The sequence below is a fragment of the Gorilla gorilla genome, chromosome 4 (assembly GCF_029281585.2).
Source record: "Gorilla gorilla gorilla isolate KB3781 chromosome 4, NHGRI_mGorGor1-v2.1_pri, whole genome shotgun sequence".
In the NCBI taxonomy this organism is placed as follows: Eukaryota; Metazoa; Chordata; class Mammalia; order Primates; family Hominidae; genus Gorilla; species Gorilla gorilla.
The window spans coordinates 28,244,294-28,265,496 of NC_073228.2; the positions used below are offsets into that span (position 1 = coordinate 28,244,294).

General features: G+C 44.4%; 1 protein-coding gene across 3 annotated transcripts in view; it reads right to left on the reverse strand.

Annotated features, from left to right (window-relative positions):
- DDX42 (DEAD-box helicase 42) overlaps positions 1-21,203 on the reverse strand; it is a 48,541-nt gene that overhangs the window by 13,967 nt on the left and 13,371 nt on the right. For 2 of the 3 annotated variants that reach the window (XM_055386856.2, XM_004041169.5), the window contains exons 2-7: positions 20,918-21,154; positions 12,761-12,911; positions 7,241-7,302; positions 5,715-5,751; positions 4,723-4,872; positions 174-278 (exon numbers count right to left, since the gene is read on the reverse strand). In XM_055386856.2, coding sequence (XP_055242831.1) covers positions 174-278; positions 4,723-4,872; positions 5,715-5,751; positions 7,241-7,302; positions 12,761-12,911; positions 20,918-21,138 — 726 coding nt within the window. In that variant the 5' untranslated portion in view covers positions 21,139-21,154. Of the gene's footprint in view, positions 1-173; positions 279-4,722; positions 4,873-5,714; positions 5,752-7,240; positions 7,303-12,760; positions 12,912-20,917; positions 21,155-21,203 lie in introns of those variants that run through there. The other variant, XM_063706193.1, reaches the window with a different exon arrangement.

Below are 21,203 nucleotides of genomic sequence, written 5' to 3' on the forward strand. Positions count from 1 at the left end.
CTAAAACAATCAAATTAAGAGACATGAACAGAAGGGATATAATAATTACTCTGGCAAAGACAGTTCAGAGACCACTAGAAAAGAAATTCAAGGTTATTAGTTTAGATAACCAATAATACTAAATCTGGACTAATTAACATTAATATAAGAATACTGAGCTTAATGATTCTTACCCGAAGGTTGAGCTTATGCCGGAGATCTATTAACTGCTGTGGAGTGAGGTTGGTTATCTCTTCATGCTCATTGTAAAAGTTTTTTTCAAATGGTGGATAGTCAATCTGCAGGTCCAATTATTCAAAGTTAGTCTAGAATTCAAGAGTCAATTCTGTAAGTTTGATTTTTTGCAAAATAATCTTTTCCAAATTTTACACAAGTAAAGCCATTCCAGCTAGAGAAAGCAAAAAAATTAATTTATTCTCAACTTAGATCCTAAAAAGTACAGCTAATTTGTTTTCTGTTCCTATTTTCAATATAAACACCAACCTACTTCTTTTTTTGGTTGAGACACAGTCTCGCTCTGTCACCCAGGCTGTAGTGCAGTGGTGCGATCCTGGCTCACTGCAGCCTCCACCTCCCCGGTTCAAACAATTCTCACGCCACCTCAGCCTCCCAAGTAGCTGGGATTACAGGCATGAGCCACTGTGCCTAGCCTAACACCAACCTACTTCCTAAAGAGACTCTTAAGGAAACCTCGAATTTGAACAACATTGAAGCAGACTAAGGAATCTCTCTATAATGCCAAAGACCTCAGAGGACAGAGAAGATATTTCACCATATAACATTTAAATATGTTTTGAATAAAGCTGTTTAACCTAGCTCTAAGCATTTAAAAACATTTCTAATATTTATTTTGGAGATAGCTCTGCTTTTAGAGGGAGTTCTGTTCTGTTTAAAAACATGGAGTTGTTTATAACTTTTAAAAAATGTATGGCCAAGAATTTCCAATTCCAGAAAGTAGTAGTCACTTCTATTATTCTTTTCATAGCTTAGTGTAGTAGGTATACAAAACATAAGCACATCACCACCTATCAATTTGGCTAAATTATTTTTTATAAACTATTTTTTTTTTCAGAGACAGGGTCTTGCTATGTTGCCCAGGCTAGACTCAAACTCCTGGGCTCAAGTGATTCTCCTGCCTCAGCCTCTCCAGTAGCTGGGACTCCAAGCACGCACCACCATGCCTGGCTCTTAAACTTATTTTTTAAGAAAAATATAAGCATTCTATAGGTAGTTAAAAAAAAAATCATAGTTCTGGATACATAAAAAAAATTGGAAGAAGAGTGACACTGTTGTATTTTCACAAATCTCTTTATTAATGTCGACTTAAATAGCTCCTACTATATTCAAATTATTGCAATAGGTTGGTTTTATTTAAGCCTATAAGAAATTCTGGCCTCCAGGCCTGGAGCAGCGGCTCATACCCATAATCCCAGCAGTTTGGGAGGCTGAGGCCGATGGATCACTTGAGGTCAGGAGTTCGAGACCAGCCTGGCCAACATGGTGAAAGCCCGTCTCTACCAAAAATACAAAAATTAGCCGGGCGTAGTGGCACACACCTGTAGTCCCAGCTACTCAGGAGGCTGAGGCAGGAGAATCTCTTGAACCCGGGAGGAGGAGGAGGTTGCAGTGAGCCAAGGTTGCGTCACTGCACTCCAGCCTGGGCAACAGAGCAGGACTCCATCTCAAAAAAAGAAAAGCAAAAATATGTAGTTGAAAAAGAGAGGACAGTATTTTGGCAGCCTTTTCAGATACCTTTTTTTTTTTTTGAGATGGAGTCTTGCTCTGTCACCCAGGCTGGAGTGCAGTGGCACGACCTCAGCTCACTGCAACCTCCTCCTCCAAGGTTTAAGTGATTCCCCTGCCTCAGCCTCCTGAGTAACTGGGATTACTGATGCCTGCCACCAATCCCAAAGACGGGGTTTCACCATGTTGGCCAGGCTGGTCTCAAACTCCTGCCCTCAAGTGATCTGCCCGCCTTGGCCTCCCAAAGTGCTGGAATTACAGGCATGAGCCACCGCACCCAGCCCTTTTCAGATACTTTTTATTTTACACTAAAACTTGACAAGTGGTCATTTCCTAAAAGTTATTTTCATTGTGTAATCTGAAACCATATTACTGAAGTTTTCACACTTTGTTACATTATAATCCATTTATTTATCATGTATTTTGAGTTGAGCTTTTATTCATGCTTGACTTTGTAATGTCATACATTGATCATTTGGAAAATATTGGTTCACTGAGGTTATATACAGATCATCCAAATGTTAACACATTTCATTATATTAAAAATCAGTTACTAATATCACCATCAATTTTGTCACAATGGTCTTTAAGTACTGAAAAGCTGTCAAGCCTACTGTGGTAGATGTAAGTTTTCCAAATTCTAATTTTTGCTTGAAAGCTTGATTTTTTTTTTTTTTTTTTTTTTTTTGAGACGGAGTGTTGTTCTTATTGCCCAGGCTGGAGTGCAATGGCATGATCTCGGCTCACTGCAACCTCCGCCTCCTGGATTTGAGTGACTCTCCTGCCTCACTCTCCTGAGGAGCTGGGATTACAGGCATGCACCACCATGCCTGGCTAATTTTGTATTTTTAGTAGAGATGGGGTTTCTCCATGTTGGTCAGGCTGGTCTCAAACTGCTGACCTCAGGTGATCCACCCGCCTCGGCCTCCCAAAGTGCTGGGATTACAGGCATGAGCCACCATACCCGGCCTGAATTTTGTTATTAAAAAACAAAATTTAGATGGAGTTTCACCAAGTTGCCCAGGCTTATCTCAAATTCCTGAGCTCAAGCGATCTACCCGCCTCAGCCTCCCAAAGTGTTGAAATTACAGGCGTGAGCCATTGCGTCTGGCCGAAAGCTTGAATGTCTATCGTGGGTAATAAACACTTTCAATTGTTTTCCTTGAAATGTCATTGATTTTGTCCAGTGAAAGTGGTGTTCTATGAAAAAAAGTAGCTAGTTCACCTTACAACTCAAACACATAAGTGCTTTTCCTTGAAATGGCTATCATATTTTGGTATGCAACAGAAATGCTTTATGCGTACTTCCCATTTTATCACACAGAATAAAAAGACATGTAGCTCAAGGGTCACAACTTTAATAATTTTTACTGTTCAGGGCATTCTTCAGTGAAACTGGCCTTTTTTTTTTTCTTTTTAACTGCAATGGTCTGAGAACAGAGCATATGCCTACTAGAACAGTTTGGTGCCACTGGCTTGATTCATGCTAAGGCATCAGCAGTTTTACTTATCACTGCTTTTACACCAACAATGTAAGTGTTGATGCAGTAACAAAGGAAAACAATCTTGGTATAATGAAAAGTGTTTGGACTCTGTAGGCTCCCTGAAAGGGGTTCTTGGTCCACACTGAGAACCACTGCTCTAGATCTAGAATCATTAGTATATGTGAGATCTCGGCTGATATTTAACCTGGATGAAACACTGGTATTTTTTCAAGTGGGTATACTGATGTCCTCATTCCTTAAGGATCCTGTAATTACTGGCTCCACTTTGAAGAAACAGCCTCTCATCTGCCCCAGATCTAGGACCAACAGTAAAAATTTATAGCAATTAAAAAAACAAATGTGACCGGGTGCAGTGGCTCACATCTGTAATCCCAGCACTTTGGGAGACCAAGGTGGGTGGATCACTTGGGGTCAGGAGTTCGAGACCAGCCTGGCCAACGTGGTAAAATCCCATCTCTACTAAAAATGAACCTGGGAAGCAGAGGCTGCAGTGAGCCAAGATTGTGCCACTGCACTCCAGCCTGGGCAATAGAGCAAGACTTCGTCTGGAAAAAAAATAAACAAAAAAATAAAGGCATGCCAGGAACAGTGGCGTGCACCTGTAGTCCCAGCTACTCAGGAGGCTGAAGTGAAAGGATCACTTGAGCCAGGGGATCTGGGGCCAGTCTGGGCAATATAGCAACAACAACAAAAACAGTAAACACAGGCCAAAATGTTCCCAGTTTGAAAGAAAGATGTCACGGCTGGGTGCGGTGGCTCACGCCTGTAATCCCAGCGCTTTGGGAGGCCGAGGCAGGGGGATCACCTGAGGTTAGGAGCTCAAGACCAGCCTGGCCAACATGGCAAAACCCCATCTCTACCAAAAATATTTTAAAAAAATTAGCCAGGCATGGTAGTGGGCACCTGTAATCCCAGTTACTCAGGAGGCTGAGGCAGGCAGAATTGTTTGAACCCAGGAGTCAGCGTTGCAGAGAGCCGAGACTGTGCCACTGCACTCCAGCCTGGGTGACAGAGAGACAGAGAGAGAGAAAAAGAAGAAAGAAAACAAAAGAGAAGAAAGAGAAGAGAAGAAAGAAAAGAAAGAAAGAAGAGAGGAAAAAAAGGAAAAAAGAAAGGAAAGAGAAAGAAAGAGAGAAAGAGAGAGAAGAAAAAAGAAAGGAAGGAAGGAAAGAAAAGAAAGAAAAGAAAGAAAAAGAAAGAAAGAAAGAAAGAAATATTGGTTCTGGAAAACAAGTACAATTACTTGAAAAAAAAAGTTTTAATTCTAAAGTCAAATGTAAGTGATTTGGTTATACTTTTGAACAAGATAGGCTATAAAGCCTCATGGAATTCGTGGGTCAACCACTTAGTAGAGATGACAAGATGCATACGCTCATGATGTAAGAGTATTCCACTACTGAGAAAATCTAAATGTTAAAGCTGAAGTAAAGCATCAGCTTGAAACAAGAGTAAAATTCAGCAAGAAACACCATACCTCTGAATGATCAATGGGGGGAAGAGGATCAATGATTTTTTTGGTAGGTGCAATTGGATTTCCGTCACTATCATATTCTAGATTGTCTTCCTCTTCCTCCTGAACCACACCAGCAGTTGGGTTTTCTGCCATGTATCGAAAATAAGCTTCCTGCAGGAAAGCACAAGGACATAATCACACCCAAGTACAATTGAGAATGTTTCTGCTCCTGTAATTAGCGCACATAGTGTACCAGATGACTGCACAGTTAAAATACCTACCAAGTAAGGCAAGATCCTTACTAGCAATGATTCCTTTAATAATAGCAATATTCAGAAGAACAATCAGAAGAAATGAATTAAACAGTTAGTACTATTAAATGTTGCAACTTGTTTAATAGAAGACTTACAAATCTGTCTGTTCCACAGCCTTCCTGGAGTGGGGTGTCTATCAACCCTGCCCAGAGCCATAGAACACATGCTGTGGCTTTAACAATCCAAGTTTGGAAGTTAACGCTAATTAGAAAGGTCACAAACCTGGAAAGGGCTACCACTCACTCTGATTCTCATCACTCCACAACTGAACAATGGGGGAAAAGAGACTAATGGACAGTAATTAATGTTCCAGCTTGAAATACAAGAACCACAAACAGGACACTTACTAAGAGACAGAGGTTAGATGTTACCAGAGGCCATCAATAGATCCCACACTACTCTACCACTTGATTTATCAGAATAAACATTAATTTTGGCTTTAAAAAGAAGCAAGCTGAATAAAGCTCGTATTTGCTTTGGATGTCATAGTTGATCAAAAATTCCATCTTCAATATGGGGGAAAGCCATGTGAATCTATGTATTCCCAATTGGTCACACAGGTACAAAAGGAGCAAATCAAATGACATTCCCTGCTGAATGTCAGGAATGGCCATTTTGAGTGAAGGCAAGCTCTAGCTTGTCCCCAGTATAGACTTTGTGGATAAAAATAAAAGATAGAAATACTGCATAGGAACTCACTTGGTCATCTTCCTCTTCAATGTCATCTCGAATACCCCTGGAAAAACAAGCGGAGAAACAAACTTCCCTGCAAATGTTCCACATACCCAGCTCCATACTTACAGCAAATTAGTGTTGAATTCCACACAGCACAGGAACTCTCAACACTAATAATAACAAAGCAGCAATGAGCACACTATAAACTATCCACCCCATTATATATATGTGTAGCTGCACTCTATAATCTGCAGTTTGCATTTCTTTTAAATGGGATGATATGATACCCCTAGAAACAGCGGTTACCAACAAGGATATCAGACGTAAAAACTTTCTGAAGACAGATACCAAATGGTCCTAGTTTTGTGAATCCATACAACAAACAATGCGGTTGTGAAAAGTATTTCATACTAAAAAGAAAAAAAAAATCTTGTATTTGGCATATACTAGAAAGGTCACAACCTTCTTATTGTCCCCAAAGTTTCTAGCTCTAGGGTAAATGGTTTTCAGCCAAAAGCAGTTACCTTAGGGATGGGGACAGAGTGAAAACTACATTAACTCCTTTATGAGTTTGGGAATAAAACGCTTAAACAGTTCACACGGAGAAGGGGACCATCACCACTTGCTGTATGTCCCAGGAGCTACGGAGAAAATATGGTTGCTTAGTTCCCACAACCATCTGTTTCTAATCAGACTTTCTGCCTAACCTAGAGCGCTTGCTATTCCTAAGGCAACCGGCAAGCAACACCACCAGTGTAGGGCAGGTGGAAGGGGATATGACATACAGTGAATACCAAAACCACAGCTAAATCTCCATATGGAACAGAAACCCTGGTAAAGGACTGAAGCACTGACTGCCAAGCACAGGGAGAAAAAAGTCCAATCATGACTGGCAGAAAAAGCCTTAGGAGTTTATTCATCAAGGTAAAGAGACTTCTCTTTCCCAGAAAATAAAGTACTTCAAGTTCTGACTATGGCTGCTACAGCACAATGTCACTCCGGAGCTAAATAAAATTAGGTATTATTACAGCCCTCCTTATACACAGGTTTTTATACTGTGAATATTATTTTTCCACCTGTGTTGGTTGAAAAAAATCCCCATGAGTGGACTCACGCAGTTCAAACCTGTGTGGTTCAAAGGTTCAACTATACATAGTTTTCATGATATAGTTGCCATTACTTCTCATAATCTACCATACAGGCATAAACCTATTTTATATTAATTATGAGACAAACTCAGAACAATGAGCCTAAACTTTAATAATTATGCTCCCCTAAACTCTACTATAATTCATTCATTGTGTTTACTAAACAACTACTTATAGTCAAAGACCAAATACTATTCTACCAAACTGAATGCTTTTTAATTATTGCAAATGCAAAGACTGTTGCCATCTCTATTCTTAAAGTATTCAAGATACAGGAATAACTTCAAGTGAAGTACACAAGTGTATGTCAATATTTTTTCTCTATAAACTTTGGGGGAATAGACTTTGCAATACTTTAGCAGTTTTCACGTAACCTTTGTGAGGGAGAAGAAAACAACTTACTTCACGTTTTTTCTTTCCTTGTCCTTTTCTTCAAGCCTCTTCATGTCTCTAGCTGCCTGATCCTAATGAAACAAAAGGCTGTATAGAATGACATCAACTAAAAACACTGAAAGAAACAATTTTTCGATTGGAACAAGTGCCATAATAGCTTTAGCTATGTATTTGACAAGTGCATTCTGATGCCATCAAATTGCATTTTGACAATTATTTTTCAAAGAGAAATAACTAAATGCTCTATAAATTGGCTGTATAAGGACTGCACAATTTTATCTGTAATAATGTGCCACACATGGAAAAGTGAACAAAAATGCTTGCTTCACAAATACATAACCTTTAGTTGCTTTAAGTTAATGATAAAATTACAGATGTAAAGTGCTTTCAATTCAGGCAGATCGGCCTTCATCAAAGTGTAGCTTAAGACCACATACATCTGACTCTGGAAAGGTGGCTCTCAATCTGAGACAATTTTGCCCCTAGGCAACATCTGGCAATGTCTGGAGACATTTTTAATTTTGGGGGTGGTACAGCTGATAGTACTGGTTTCTAGAGGCAAAGGATGGCTACTAAACATTCTACAATACACAAGAAAGCCCTACAACAAATAATTATCCAGCACCAAATGACAGTAGTCTCAAGGCTGAAAATTCTGTTCTACATCTACTAAATCAGAATCCTTGGGGCTGGAGTGAGTTAAATGCGTGTAGTTTTTACATTTTTATAGGCAATTCTTTTTTTTTTTTTGAGACGGAGTTTCGCTCTCGTTGCCCAGGCTGGAGTGCAATGGCACCATCTTGGCTCACCACAACCTCCTCCTCCCAGGTTCAAGCGATTCTCCTGCCTCAGCCTCCTGAGTAAGCTGGGATTACAGGTATGAGCCACCACATCCAGCTAATTTTGTATTTTTAGTAGAGACGGGGTTTCTCCATGTTGGTCAGGCTGGTCTCGAGCTCGTGACCTCAGGTGATCCACCGCGCCCGGCCTAGGCAATTTTTATATACCGCAAATTGATGATCACTGATCAAAATTAATCATTTGCATTATACATTTGAAAATCAAGGTCAGAAGAGTTAAATGATTTTTCCCAAGGCTTTATACACATTCTGCACAACTTTTTCTCACTATAAAGCACCGTGAGTTTTTCTGGCAATCTCAGATTTTTAAAAATGCCACTATATACACTGTGGCATAATCGGGTGTTCTATCAAGCCAAATGTTCCTGATGAAGAGAAATTGTTTTAAAGAGAAGCAATGCATACAAACAACCTACTTTCCAGAGGACTGAACCAGCTATAAGATATATTTAAGACTATAAACTGAAGATGACATAAGCAATGTAACATAACAGGTCACCAACAGTGGTAGAACATATTGTTTAAGCCTACATAAATCCTTTTTCAGAACACTGGCTAAAAATAAATCTTCATCTAGTTCAAGCACTAGAAAAGTTTATACTTTCTATAAAATTTGACATCTAGGCCGGGTGCGGTGGCTCACGCCCGTAATCCCAACACCTTGGGAGGCCAAGGCGGGCAGATCACCTGAGGTCGGGAGTTCGAGGGCAGCCTGACCAATATGGAGAAACTCTGTCTCTACTAAAAATACAAAATTAGCCAAGCATGGTGGCACATGCCTGTAATCTCAGCTACTCGGGAAGCTGAGGCAGGAGAATCGCTTGAACCCAGGAGGCAGAGGTTGTGGTGAGCTGAGACTGAGCCATTGCATTCCAGCCTGGGCAACAAGGGTGAAGCTCCATTCCCCCCTCAAAAAAAAAAAAAAAAAAAAGGCCAAGCAAAAGAATTTAGCCTATTCTCGGATACTGTCACTCAGAAAGGGCTATGCCAGTTTGTACTACCATAAATCTACATTTAAACCCAGAAAATCAGAGCTAATTTTTCTTTTAATTCATCACTAGGGATCCCTCAAGAAATAACGAGACCAGATTCTCTAGGAAACATAGCCCATTAGGAAATGTTCGTATCTCAAGAAGATGAAGAAAACAACACATACAAGACATCTCAAAGATGACAATTCATTTATTGCCTTTACTCCTAGGGTAAATCACTTAACATATTAACTAAATACCTACTATGCTGCAAGACACACGTATGCCCTATTCAGTCTGGGTGTTTGGTAAGTATCCTGTATAGTTTGTAAGTGGCAGAAATACACAACACTATAAGAACTCAGATACAGAATGATAACTGCATAAGGAATATGGGGTTTGGAGGTGAATTTTGGCTCTGCCACCTATTAGGTGTATATTCTTCAGTAAGTAACTTAAGTTGTTATAAATCAAAGATGGCAAATTCAAAGACAAAACTGGAAATAAGTAGGCATATTCTTCTACAGAAATGTACTCTAATTTTTCTTACATCACCCTGAGTCTTTTGTTTTCTGACATCTGATAGAGAACTAAGTTCAGAAAAATAATTCTCCACCCTAAGAAAAATTACAATACAGAGGCTGGGCACAGACCCACACCTGCAATTCCAGCACTCTGAGAAGCCAAGGTGGAAAGACCGCCTGAGGCTAGGAGTTTGAGACCGGCCTGGGAAAAAATATTTTTTAAAAATTAGCCAAGTGTGGTGGCGTGGTGCCGTGCACCTGTAGTTCCAGCTACTTGGGAGGCTGAGGCGGGAGGATCACTTGAGCCTAGGAATTTGAGGTTACAGTGATTGTGATGGTGCCACTGCACTCTGGCTTGGGCAAGAGATCCTGTCTCAAAAGAAAAAAATTACAGTGCAAGAGAAATGACAAATGGTGCTATAAACGGTGGCCTCAAGGTTAAGAAGAAAACAGGGATTGATGTAACTATGGTGAGCAAGGAAAAGCATGCCTTGTCTAATGTAGGCAGCCATTTGCTCAGCAATAGCCTCTTTCTGCCACACAAAAACACAGCCTTAGTATATTGCCAGATCTTCCTTTTTTCAACAGTCTGAACTATTAGACAAGATCCCCTGATACTAAAAATGTTGGCTCACATTTTAAAAAAGCAATGTCTAGGCCAAACAAAAACACATTAATCTTGGATTATTTCTTTCCCTACTTCCTTGGAGGAGAGGTGTATTCTGGCTGAAGACAAGTAACTAAGGAATCTGAAAGGATTTTATTTCATAACTAATTAAGTGACAATTTTTCTTTTTTTTTTTTTTTTGAGATGGAGTCTCACTCTATTGCCCAGGCTGGAGTGCAATGGCGCCATCTCGGTTCACTATAACCTCTGCCTCCCAGGTTCAAGCGATTCTCCTGCCTCAGCCTCCCGAGTAGCAGGGATTACAGGCTTGCACCACCATGCCTGGCTAATTTTTTTTGTATTTTTAGTAGAGATGGGGTTTCACCATGTTGGCCAGGCTGGTCTCAAACTGTTGATCAGCCTACCTCGGCCTCCCAAAGTGCTGGGATTACAAATGTGAGCCGTGAGCCACCGTGCCCGGCCAAATTTTTTTTTTTTTTTACAGACAGGGTCTCACTATGCTGCCCAACCTCAAGCGATTCTCCCACCTTGGCCCCGCAAAATACTGGGGGTTATAGGTGTGAGCTACGGCACATAGTCTAAAGTGATAGTTTTTGGTTTCATTTTGTTGAGAAAGGGTCTCACTTTGTCATCCAGGCTGAGTAGTGGCATGATTATGGCTCACTACAACCTCAGCCTCCCAAGTAGCTGGAACTACAGCAGCATGCCACCACGCCTGGCTAAATTTTATTTTTTTGTAGAGACAGACTCGCTATGCTGCCTAGGCTGATCTTGAACTCCTAGACTCGAGGGATCCTCCTGCCTCAGCCTCCCGAAATGCTGGGATTATAGGTATGAGCCACCATGTCCAGCCATCTAAAGTGACAGTTTTTAAGTACGGAGAATAACATGAAAAGAAACATATTTTGGTCTAATTAACCTGTAGCTGTATACTACCTAATAAGACAGCAGAGAGCCTAAAGCAGGGAGAGAATTTACAAGAGTGTAAAGTAGGATGGCTACAATGGCAACAGAAAGGAAAGAACAAATGCAAGGGCTATTATAAAGATTGACAGATTTTGGCCAATAAGAAGAGGAAAGGCAGCATGATGTATGGGAAACAGCTAGACCTTCAGGACTACTAAGCAAGCGAAATTAGATTTGAGTTCCAGGTCTGCCACATTAAGTATCAATATGATTTGGGGCAAGTGATTTGAATTATCTTGGGGCTCGGTTTTGTTATCAGTTAAAAATTTATATATATATAAATTTTTCTGCCTATTTCCCACCATTATTTTGAGGATTAAATTAAATAATGAACATTCTTAATGATCTGCTATATAATAATCAATATAGAGAGCTGTAAAAGGACCTCTGTATGTGAAAAATTGGAGGAAGATGGCAAGAAGGATCACAAATAACAGATGGATATTTAATGATTTGATTTTTGGGTGCGACAATAACATGGTGGTTGTAATTTGTAAGAGTGTTCTCAGAGAAATACTGATGGATAAAATTATATGTCTGAGATTTTAAAATAATCCAAAACAGAATTGGATTGGGCACAGTGGCTTATGCCTGTGGTCCAAGCGCTTTGGGAGGCTGAGTCTAGAGGATCACTTGAGGCTAGAAGTTCAAAACCAGCCTGGTTAACAAAGCAAGACCTCATCTCTATAAAAACTTTAAAAATTAGCTGGATATGGTGGTGCACACCTGCAATCTCAGCTATTCAGGAGGCTGAGGCAGGAGGATCATTTGAGCCCAGGAGTTTGAGGCTGCAGTGAGCCATGATCATACTACTACACTCTAGCCAGCCCACATCAGAGCAAGACTTTGTCTCAAAAAAATAAAAGAAAGAAAGAAAAAAAAAAAAAAGAGAAAGGAAAAGAAAGAATCAGAGGTGGGAGAGATTGGATAAAACAAGAGTGGCCAAAAGTTGTTAACTAATAAAGTTGGTTAAAGGTACATGAAGGTTCATTTTATTATTCTATCTTTGTATGTGTTTAAATTTTTCCACAATAAAAATAACAAGAAAACAAAAACAAACAGAAAACAGTCAGAAAGATGAAAAAGGAAAATAACACAAAATCACAAAAGCCTAGTGAGAAGAGTTTCAAGAAGGTGGTCATGAGGTTAAATTTCTACAGGGAGGTCATGAATGCTGATGAAGAAATAACATTTAAAACTACAGAATAAAGAATTTATAATTTTGGCAAGTTCCTTAAGTTTAATTACCTTACATAAATATGTACTTAACAAATGCTAGATTGAATATTAATTCCATTTAAGAATATGCTAAGATTATTAAAATAAAATACAGACACACATATACGTCTAGAGCTACCATGTTCATGGGTTACAATTCAAATTTCTAGCCACCAATCGTTGCAAAAGTACTACAGGGCAAGTGGAAGTAGATATATGCAACTATAGACTACTGGAGCAAAATTCTCAAAAAAAAAAAATAATAAGACTAGAAAACAAATTTTGAATAAGATTTGAAGTACTAAGTTAACTTGATCTATTTCTAACTGCTAAATATTTTAATGAAACATGTTGATACTTGCCTCCACTTCAGCCATGAATGCCTCCAAGGGATCATCATCGCTGTCAGAATCTACTGGCTTGGAATGGAATTGCTGGCGAGTTGGTGAGTTTTCAGCAGGAATGTAAGGTAAATCAACGTTGCTAGAATCTTCTTCCTCATCTTCAAAATAGCTGAGAATTAGAAAGCAAACTGGTAAAGTGAATGTTTACTTTGGGGTCAGTAAATATTTCATTTAACATAATTTTTATTATGGTATATCTTATTATTAGGAGATTTAATGCAGATCAAATTAGAGACCTCCAAGGCTTTGGCTAATGACCTAATTATTAAATACTACTTAATACATGCAAAATTTCAATATTACAAAAAAGTAATCACAAGAGATTCTCCATTTCAATAGTGTATAGTCAAATCATGCTCCCAGTTCTGTTAAAAGGGAAGAGTTTTCAGTACAAACTTACTGACCATTGTTAGATAAATATGACAAATATTAAAGAGCTGTGCTATGGGAAAAAAGAAAACTTTTTTTTTTTTTTTTTTTTTGAGACAGAGTTTTCCTCATTGCCCAGGCTGGAGTGCAGTGGCACAATCTGGGCTCCCTGCAACCCCCGCCTTCTGGGTTCAAGCTATTCTCCTGCCTTGCCCTCCCTAGTAGCTGGGATCACAGGCACCTGCCACCATGCCTGGCTAATTTTTGTATTTTTAGTAGAGACAGGGGTTTCACCATGTTGGCCAGGCTGGTCTCGAACTCCTTACCTTACGTGATCTGCCCTCCTCAGCCTCCAAAGTACTGAGATTACAGGCGAGAGCCACTGTGCACAGCCAAAAGGAAACTTACTGAAACATTAGAAATTCAGTTTATTCTTTATAACCCTTAATAAAAACTTGAGATATTCTTTTAAGACCAAAAACCTCAGAAATTCTGGGTTATTTTCTGGGGACCAACAGAAAACTTCCGGAATTGAAAATAAATGCTCAGGCCAGGCGTGGTGGCTCACACCTCTAATCCCAGCACTTTGAGAGGCCGAGACAGGTGCATCACTTGATGTCAAGAGTTTGAGACCAGCCCAGCCAACATGGTGAAACCCTGTGTCTACTAAAAATACAAAATTAGCCAGGCATGGTTGCACATGCCCGTAATCCCAGCTACTCGGGAGGCTGAGGCAAGAGAACTGCTTGAACCCAGGAGGTGGAGGTTGCAGTGAACTGAGATTGTGCCACTGCACTCCAGCCTGGGCGACAGAGCAAGACTCTCTCAAAAAACGAGGAAAAAAAAAAGAAAATAAATGCTCAATCCAAAATAATTTAAGATACTACTTAAGTATTCAGAAAGGACATCTTCAAAGGCTGGATAAGGTATCACTTTCTCTTTAACAAACATTTCAGAAAAGGATGTCAATACAGCTCTTTATAAACTAAACCACTGTTTAGACTTTAATCTGAAACTCAAATAGTAATATAACCAAATATTAATTTAAATAACTGCAGTTTAAAAAGTTAAAGCATTTCAAGTCTTCCTAGGAATTATTTTAAAAGCTTTAACTGTTATGCTATATACACACATGCATACATATATATACACACTAATGTAACACTGACTATATGTAACAATAATATAGGCTAAACTATATAGTATATACGCTTTTTTGTTTTTGAGACAGCCTCGCCCTGTCGCCCAGGCTGCAGTGCAGCGGCGTGATCTCTGTGGTCACTGCAACCTCCACCACCCAGGTTCAAGCAATTCTCCTGCCTCAGTCTCCCAAGTAGCTGGCATTACAGGTGCACGCCACTGCACCCAGTTAATTTCTGTGGTCTTTTTGTTTTTGAGATGGAGTCTTGCTCTGTCGCCCAGGCTGGAGTGCAGTGGCACGATCTCAACTCAGTGCAGCCTCTGCCTCCCAGGTTCCAGTGATTCTCCTGCCTCAGCCTCCCAAGTAGCTGGGATTATATGCGCCGCCACCACACCCAGCTAATTTTTGTATTTTTAGTAGAGATGGGGTTTTGCCACGTTGTCCAGGCTGGTCTCTAACTCCTGACCTCAGGCGATCCGCCCGCCTTGGCCTTCCAAAGTGCTGGGATTACAGGTGTGAGCCACCATGCCCAGACCAATTTTTGTATTTTTAGTAGAGATGGGGTTTCACCATGTTGTCCAGGCTGGTCTCAAACTTCTGACCTCAAGTGATACACCCACCTCGGCCTCCCAAAGTGCTGGGATTACAGACGTGAGCGATTGTGCCTGGCCTAAAATATATAGTCTATATGTTTATGCCAACTCCTTTATATAGTAACTGTTATGTATACTAATGTAGCAATAGCATATTCACACTATATACTATACGATGCAATATATATGCATTAATATATAGCATACATATATACACATATTTACTCATGCATATTCATTCACATAGTAGGTTTTTAGTTTTTTGTTTGTTTTTTTAGAGACAGAGTCTCACTGTGACATACAGGCTGATGTGCAGTGATGCAAACATAGCTATCTGCAGCCTCAGACTCCTGGGCTCAAGCAGTCTTTCCACCTCTGCCTCCTGTATATAGTGTGTTCTATTAAACTAATGAAAAAGTAGCCTGAACTGGTTAACTGCTGTTTAGAATAATGATCTCTGGCTCTCCCTCTCCCTCTCCCTCTCCCTCTCCCTCTCCCCTCTTTCCACGGTCTCCCTCTGATGCCGAGCCGAAGCTGGACGGTACTGCTGCCATCTCAGCTCACTGCAACCTCCCTGCCTGATTCTCCTGCCTCAGCCTGCCGAGTGCCCTGCGATTGCAGGCGTGCGCCGCCACGCCTGACTGGTTTTCGTATTTTTTTTGGTGGAGACGGGGTTTTGCTGTGTCGGCCAGGCTGGTCTCCAGCTCCTAACCGCGAGTGATCTGCCAGCCTCGGCCTCCCGAGGTGCCGGGATTGCAGACAGTCTGGTTAACTCAGTGCTCAATGGTGCCCAGGCTGGAGTGCAGTGGCGTGATCTCGGCTCGCTACAACCACCTCCCAGCCGCCTGCCTTGGCCTCCCAAAGTGCCGAGATTGCAGCCTCTGCCCGGCTGCCGCCCCGTCTGGGAAGTGAGGAGCGTCTCCGCCTGGCCGCCCATCGTCCGGGATGTGAGGAGCCCCTCTGCCTGGCTGCCCAGTCTGGAAAGTGAGGAGCCCCTCTGCCTGGCTGCCCAGTCTGGAAAGTGAGGAGCCTCTCTGCCCGGCCGCCATCCCATCTAGGAAACAAGGAGCGCCTCTTCCCGGCCGCCATCACATCTGGGAAGTGAGGAGCGGCTCTGCCCGGCCGCCCATCATCTGAGATGTGGGGAGCACCTCTGCCCTGCCGCCCCGTCCAGGATGTGAGGAGCGTCTCTGCCCGGCCGCCCCGTCTGAGAAGTGAGGAGACCCTCTGCCTGGCAACCGCCCTGTCTGAGAAGTGAGGAGCCCCTCCGCCCGGCAGCCGCCCCGCCCGAGAAGTGAGGAGCCCCTCCGCCCGGCAGCCACCCCGTCTGGGAAGTGAGGAGCATCTCCGCCCGGCAGCCACCTCGTCCGGGAGGGAGGTGGGGGGGTCAGCCCCCCGCCCGGCCAGCCGCCCCGTCCGGGAGGGAGGTGGGGGGGTTAGCCCACCGCCCAGCCTGCCGCCCTGTCCAGGAGGGAGGTGGGGGTTCGGACCCCCGCCTGGCCGGCCACCCGGTCCGAGAGGTGAGGGGCGCCTCTGCCCGGCCGCCCCTACTGGGAAGTGAGGAGCCCCTCTGATCGGCCAGCCGCTCCGTCCGGGAGGGAGGTGGGGGGGTCAGCCCCCCGCCCGGCCAGCCACCCCGTCCGGAAGGGAGGTAGGGGGGTCAACCCCCCACCCCGCCAGCCGCCCCGTCCGGGAGGGAGGTGGGGGGGTTAGCCCCCCACCTGGCCAGCCGCCCCATCCGGGAGGTGAGGGGCACCTCTGCCCGGCCGCCCCTACTGGGAAGTGAGGAGCCCCTCTGCCCGGCCAGCCGCTCCGTCCGGGAGGGAGGTGGGGGGGTCAGCCCCCCGCCCGGCCAGCCGCCCCGTCCGGGAGGGAGGTGGGGGGGTCAGCCCCCCGCCCGGCCAGCCGCCCCGTCCGGCCAGCCGCCCCGTCCAGGAGGGAGGTGGGGGGGTTAGCCCACCGCCCAGCCTGCCGCCCTGTCCGGGAGGGAGGTGGGGGTTCGGCCCCCCGCCTGGCCGGCCACCCGGTCCGAGAGGTGAGGGGCGCCTCTGCCCGGCCGCCCCTACTGGGAAGTGAGGAGCCCCTCTGCCCGGCCAGCCGCTCCGTCCGGGAGGGAGGTGGGGGGGTCAGCCCCCCGCCCGGCCAGCCGCCCTGTCCGGGAGGGAGGTGGGGGGGGGTCAGCCCCCCGCCCGGCCAGCCGCCCCGTCCGGGAGGGAGGTGGGGGAGTCAGCCCCCCGCCCGGCCAGCCGCCCCGTCCGGGAGATGAGGGGCGCCTCTGCCCGGCCGCCCCTACTGGGAAGTGAGGAGCCCCTCAGCCCGGCCAGCCGCCCCGTCCGGGAGGGAGGTGGGGGGGTCAGCCCACCACCCAGCTTGCCGCCCTGTCCGGGAGGGAGGTGGGGGGTCAGCCCCCCGCCTGGCCAGCCACCCCGTCCGGGAGGGAGGTGGGGGGGTCAGCCCACCGCCCAGCCTGCCGCCCTGTCCGGGAGGGAGGTGGGGGTTCGGCCCCCCGCCTGGCCAGCCGCCCCATCCGGGAGGTGAGGGGCGCCTCTGCCCGGCCGCCCCTACTGGGAAGTGAGGAGCCCCTCTGGCCGGCCAGCCGCCCCGTCCAGGAGGGAGGTGGGGGTGGTCAGCCCCCTGCCCGGCCAGCTGCCCCGTCCGGGAGGTGAGGGGCACCTCTGCCCGGCCGCCCCTACTGGGAAGTGAGGAGCCCCTCTGCCCGGCCACCACCCCGTCTGGGAGGTGTACCCAACAGCTCATTGAGAACGGGTCATGATGACAATGGCGGTTTTGTGGAATGGAAAGGGGGGAAAGGTGGGGAAAAGATTGAGAAATTGGATGGTTGCCGTGTCTGTGTGGAAAGAGGTAGACATGGGAGACTTTTCATTTTGTTCTGTACTAAGAAAAAATTCTTCTGCCTTGGGATCCTGTTGATCTGTGACCCTACCCCCAACCCTGTGCTCTCTGAAACATGTGCTGTATCCACTCAGGGTTGAATGGATTAAGGGCGGTGCAAGATGTGCTTTGTTAAACAGATGCTTGAAGGCAGCATGCTCGTTAAGAGCCATCACCACTCCCTAATCTCAAGTACCCAGGGACACAAACACTGCGGAAGGCCGCAGGGTCCTCTGCCTAGGAAAACCAGAGAACTTTGTTCACTTGCTTATCTGCCGACCTTCCCTCCACTATTGTCCTGTAACCCTGCCAAATCCCCCTCTGCGAGAAACACCCAAGAATGATCAATAAAAAAAAAAAAAAAAAAGATATATTTAAAAAGTGAAAAAAAAAAAAAAAAAAGAATAATGATCTCTGACTTTGCTAAAACTTAAACACTACTTGTATATTTGACTCCTAAATAACATGTCAGCTTTCTAAAATATTACTGTGTACTTTCAAAATATTTTGGCCAGGTGCAGTGGCTCACGCTTGTAATCCCAACAATTTGGGAGGCTGAGGCAGGCAGATCACCTGAGGTTAGGAGTTTGAAACCAGCCTGGCCAACACAGAGAATCCCTGTCTCTACTAAAAATACAAAATTAGCCAGGCGTGGTGGCACATGTCTGTAATCCCAGCTACTAAGGAGGCTGAGACAGGAGAATTGCTTCAACCCAGGAGGCAGAGTTTGCTGTGAGCCTAGATCACGCCATTGCACTCCAGCCTGGGCAACAAGAGCGAAACTCTGTCTCAAAAAAAAAAAAAAAAAAAAATTAAATGTCTTTTAGAAGCTTTTTTTTCCAATTAAAATCTGCTGGGTGCAGTGGCTCACACCTATAATCCCAGCACTTTGGGAGGCCAAGACGGGAGGATCACTTGAGCCCAAGAGTTTCAGACCAGCCTGGGCAACAAAGCAAGACCCTGTCTCTACAAAAGAATAAAAAATTGGCCAGGCATGGTGGCTCAGGCCTTTAATTCCAGCATTTTGGGAGGCTGAGGCGGGTGGATCACCTGAGGTCAGGAGTTCGAGGCCAGCCTGGCCAACCTGGTGAAACCGCGTTTCTACTAAAAATACAAAAATCAGCTGGGTGTGGTGGCAGGCACCTGTAATCCCAGCTACATGGGAGGCCGAGGCAGCAGAGTCACTTGAACCCAGGAAGTGGAGGTTGCTGTGAGCCTAGATCACGCCACTGCACTCTAGCCTGGGTGAGACAGTGAGACTCCATCTCAAAAAAGAAAAAAAAAAAGAATAAAAAATTAGCAGGGTGTGGTGGCATGTGCCTATGGTCCTAGCTACTCAGGAGGCTGAGGTGGGAGAACTGCTTAACTGCTTTAGCCTGGGAGGTCGAGACTGCAGTGAGCCTTGATCGCACCACTCCACTCCAGCCTGGGTGACAGAGTGAGACCCTATCTCAAAACAACAACAACAAAAACAAAACAAAACAAAAAAAACCTCAAGCAGTGAAGCAGTGTCACAATCAGCTTGGAAATAATAGCAACAAGAGATTTCTTCAGATTCAGCAAAGAGAGATATTTTGTATAAAAATTAGAACTCAACCCCTTAAATCCCAGCCTTTTCTAACCACATTATTATATCAGCAAGTTAAAAATGGTAATTGGTAAAAAGCATTTACCAATTATGAGAACTATGGGAAAAATGTGAGTAGATTTTTCTACCACTATCAGATGTTCCAACATACTAGTTTTGAAGACTTAGATGTAGCCTGGGCCCGGTGGCTCACGCCTGTATAATCCCAGCAGTTTGGGAGGCTAAGGCGGGCGGATCACGAGGTCAGGAGATCGAGACCATTGTGGCTAACACGGTGAAACCCCGTCTGTACTAAAAATACAAAAAATTAGCTGGGCATGGTGGCACGCGCCTGTAGTCCCAGCTACTTGGGAGGCTGAGGCAGGAGAATCACTTGAATCTGGGAGGCGGAGGTTGCAGTGAGCCAAGATCGCACTACTGCATTCCAGCCTGGGTGAGAGAGACTCCATCTCAAAAAAAAAAAAAAAAAAAGACTTAGATGTTGAAGCAAGCTTGTATTTCCATCAGTTCTGACAACGGCCTGTGTTTACTAAACAATTTATATGGTGTCAGTAAAAGACTGCAGTAAAGACCACCAGGCCAGGCGCAGTAGCTCATGCATGTAATCCCAGCACTTTGGGAGGCCGAGGCGGGCGGTTCACCTGAGGTCAGGAGTTTGAGACCAGCCTGGCCAACATGGTGAAACCCCGTCTCTACTAATAATATAAAAATTAGCCTAGCATGGTGGTGCATGCCTGTAATCCCACCTACACAGGAGGGTGAGGCTGGAGAATCACTTGAACTCGAGAGGTGGAAGTTGCGGTGAGCCGAGATTGCGCCATTATACTCCAGCCTGGGTGACGAGCAAAACTCTGCCTCCAAAAAAAAATAAAAAAAAAAAAAAACCACCACCAAAAACCACATGAATTATATAAAACTCTTCAGCCATATTTATGTTTCAATGGCTTTTTGGTTCTTTTCTGAGATGGGAGTCTTGCTCTGTCACCCAGGTTGGAGTGCAATGGCATCATCTTGGCTCACTGCAACCTGTGCCTCCCGGGTTCAAGCGATTCTCCTGCCTCAGCCTCCTCCTGAGTAGTTGGGATTACAGGCGTGCACCACCACGCCTGGCTAATGTTTTGTATTTTTAGTAGACAGGGTTTCACCATATTGGCCAGGCTGTTCTCGAACTCCTGACGTCAGATGATCCACCCGTCTCGGACTCCCAGAGTGCTGGGATTACAGGTGTGAGCCACCACGCCCAGCTACCACGCCCAGCCTGTTTCAATGGCTTCTAATCCCACATTGAGCAACAGCCCAGTAGGATGTAACACTGAATGAGTAAAGTTATAAGTACCACCACAGGTATTACATTCCTTACAAATGAGTAAACCTGATAATTTAACTTATTAGGAACAATGGAATTCAGCGAGACACATAATTTAAGAAGTCATTATTATTTGAGAAACAAAGTTTCTTTGCCTCAATTTCTGCTGATAGAATGAATATATCAAAGTCCAAACTTTGCTACACTACCAGGAATTACCACTTACGCATTTTCTTCATCAAAGTTGGCCCGCTTAGATCCAATTTTGTAGAAAGAAGGAAGCTGTGGTGGAGCTGACTTTCCAAATCCAGAAGAAGAGCTGGTTGCCCCAAAGGCACTGTGGGACTGCTGTGGGAGTTTGGGTTCCTCCTTTTTCCCAGCACTGATGGCAAAACCTCCAAAGCCAAATCCTCGCTTAGTGCCAGGACCACCTTTATTCCAGTTCATGGTGCCAATGACTGACCTGTTAGGAATAAGATACACAAATATAAATTAAACTTAAAAAAGTGTAT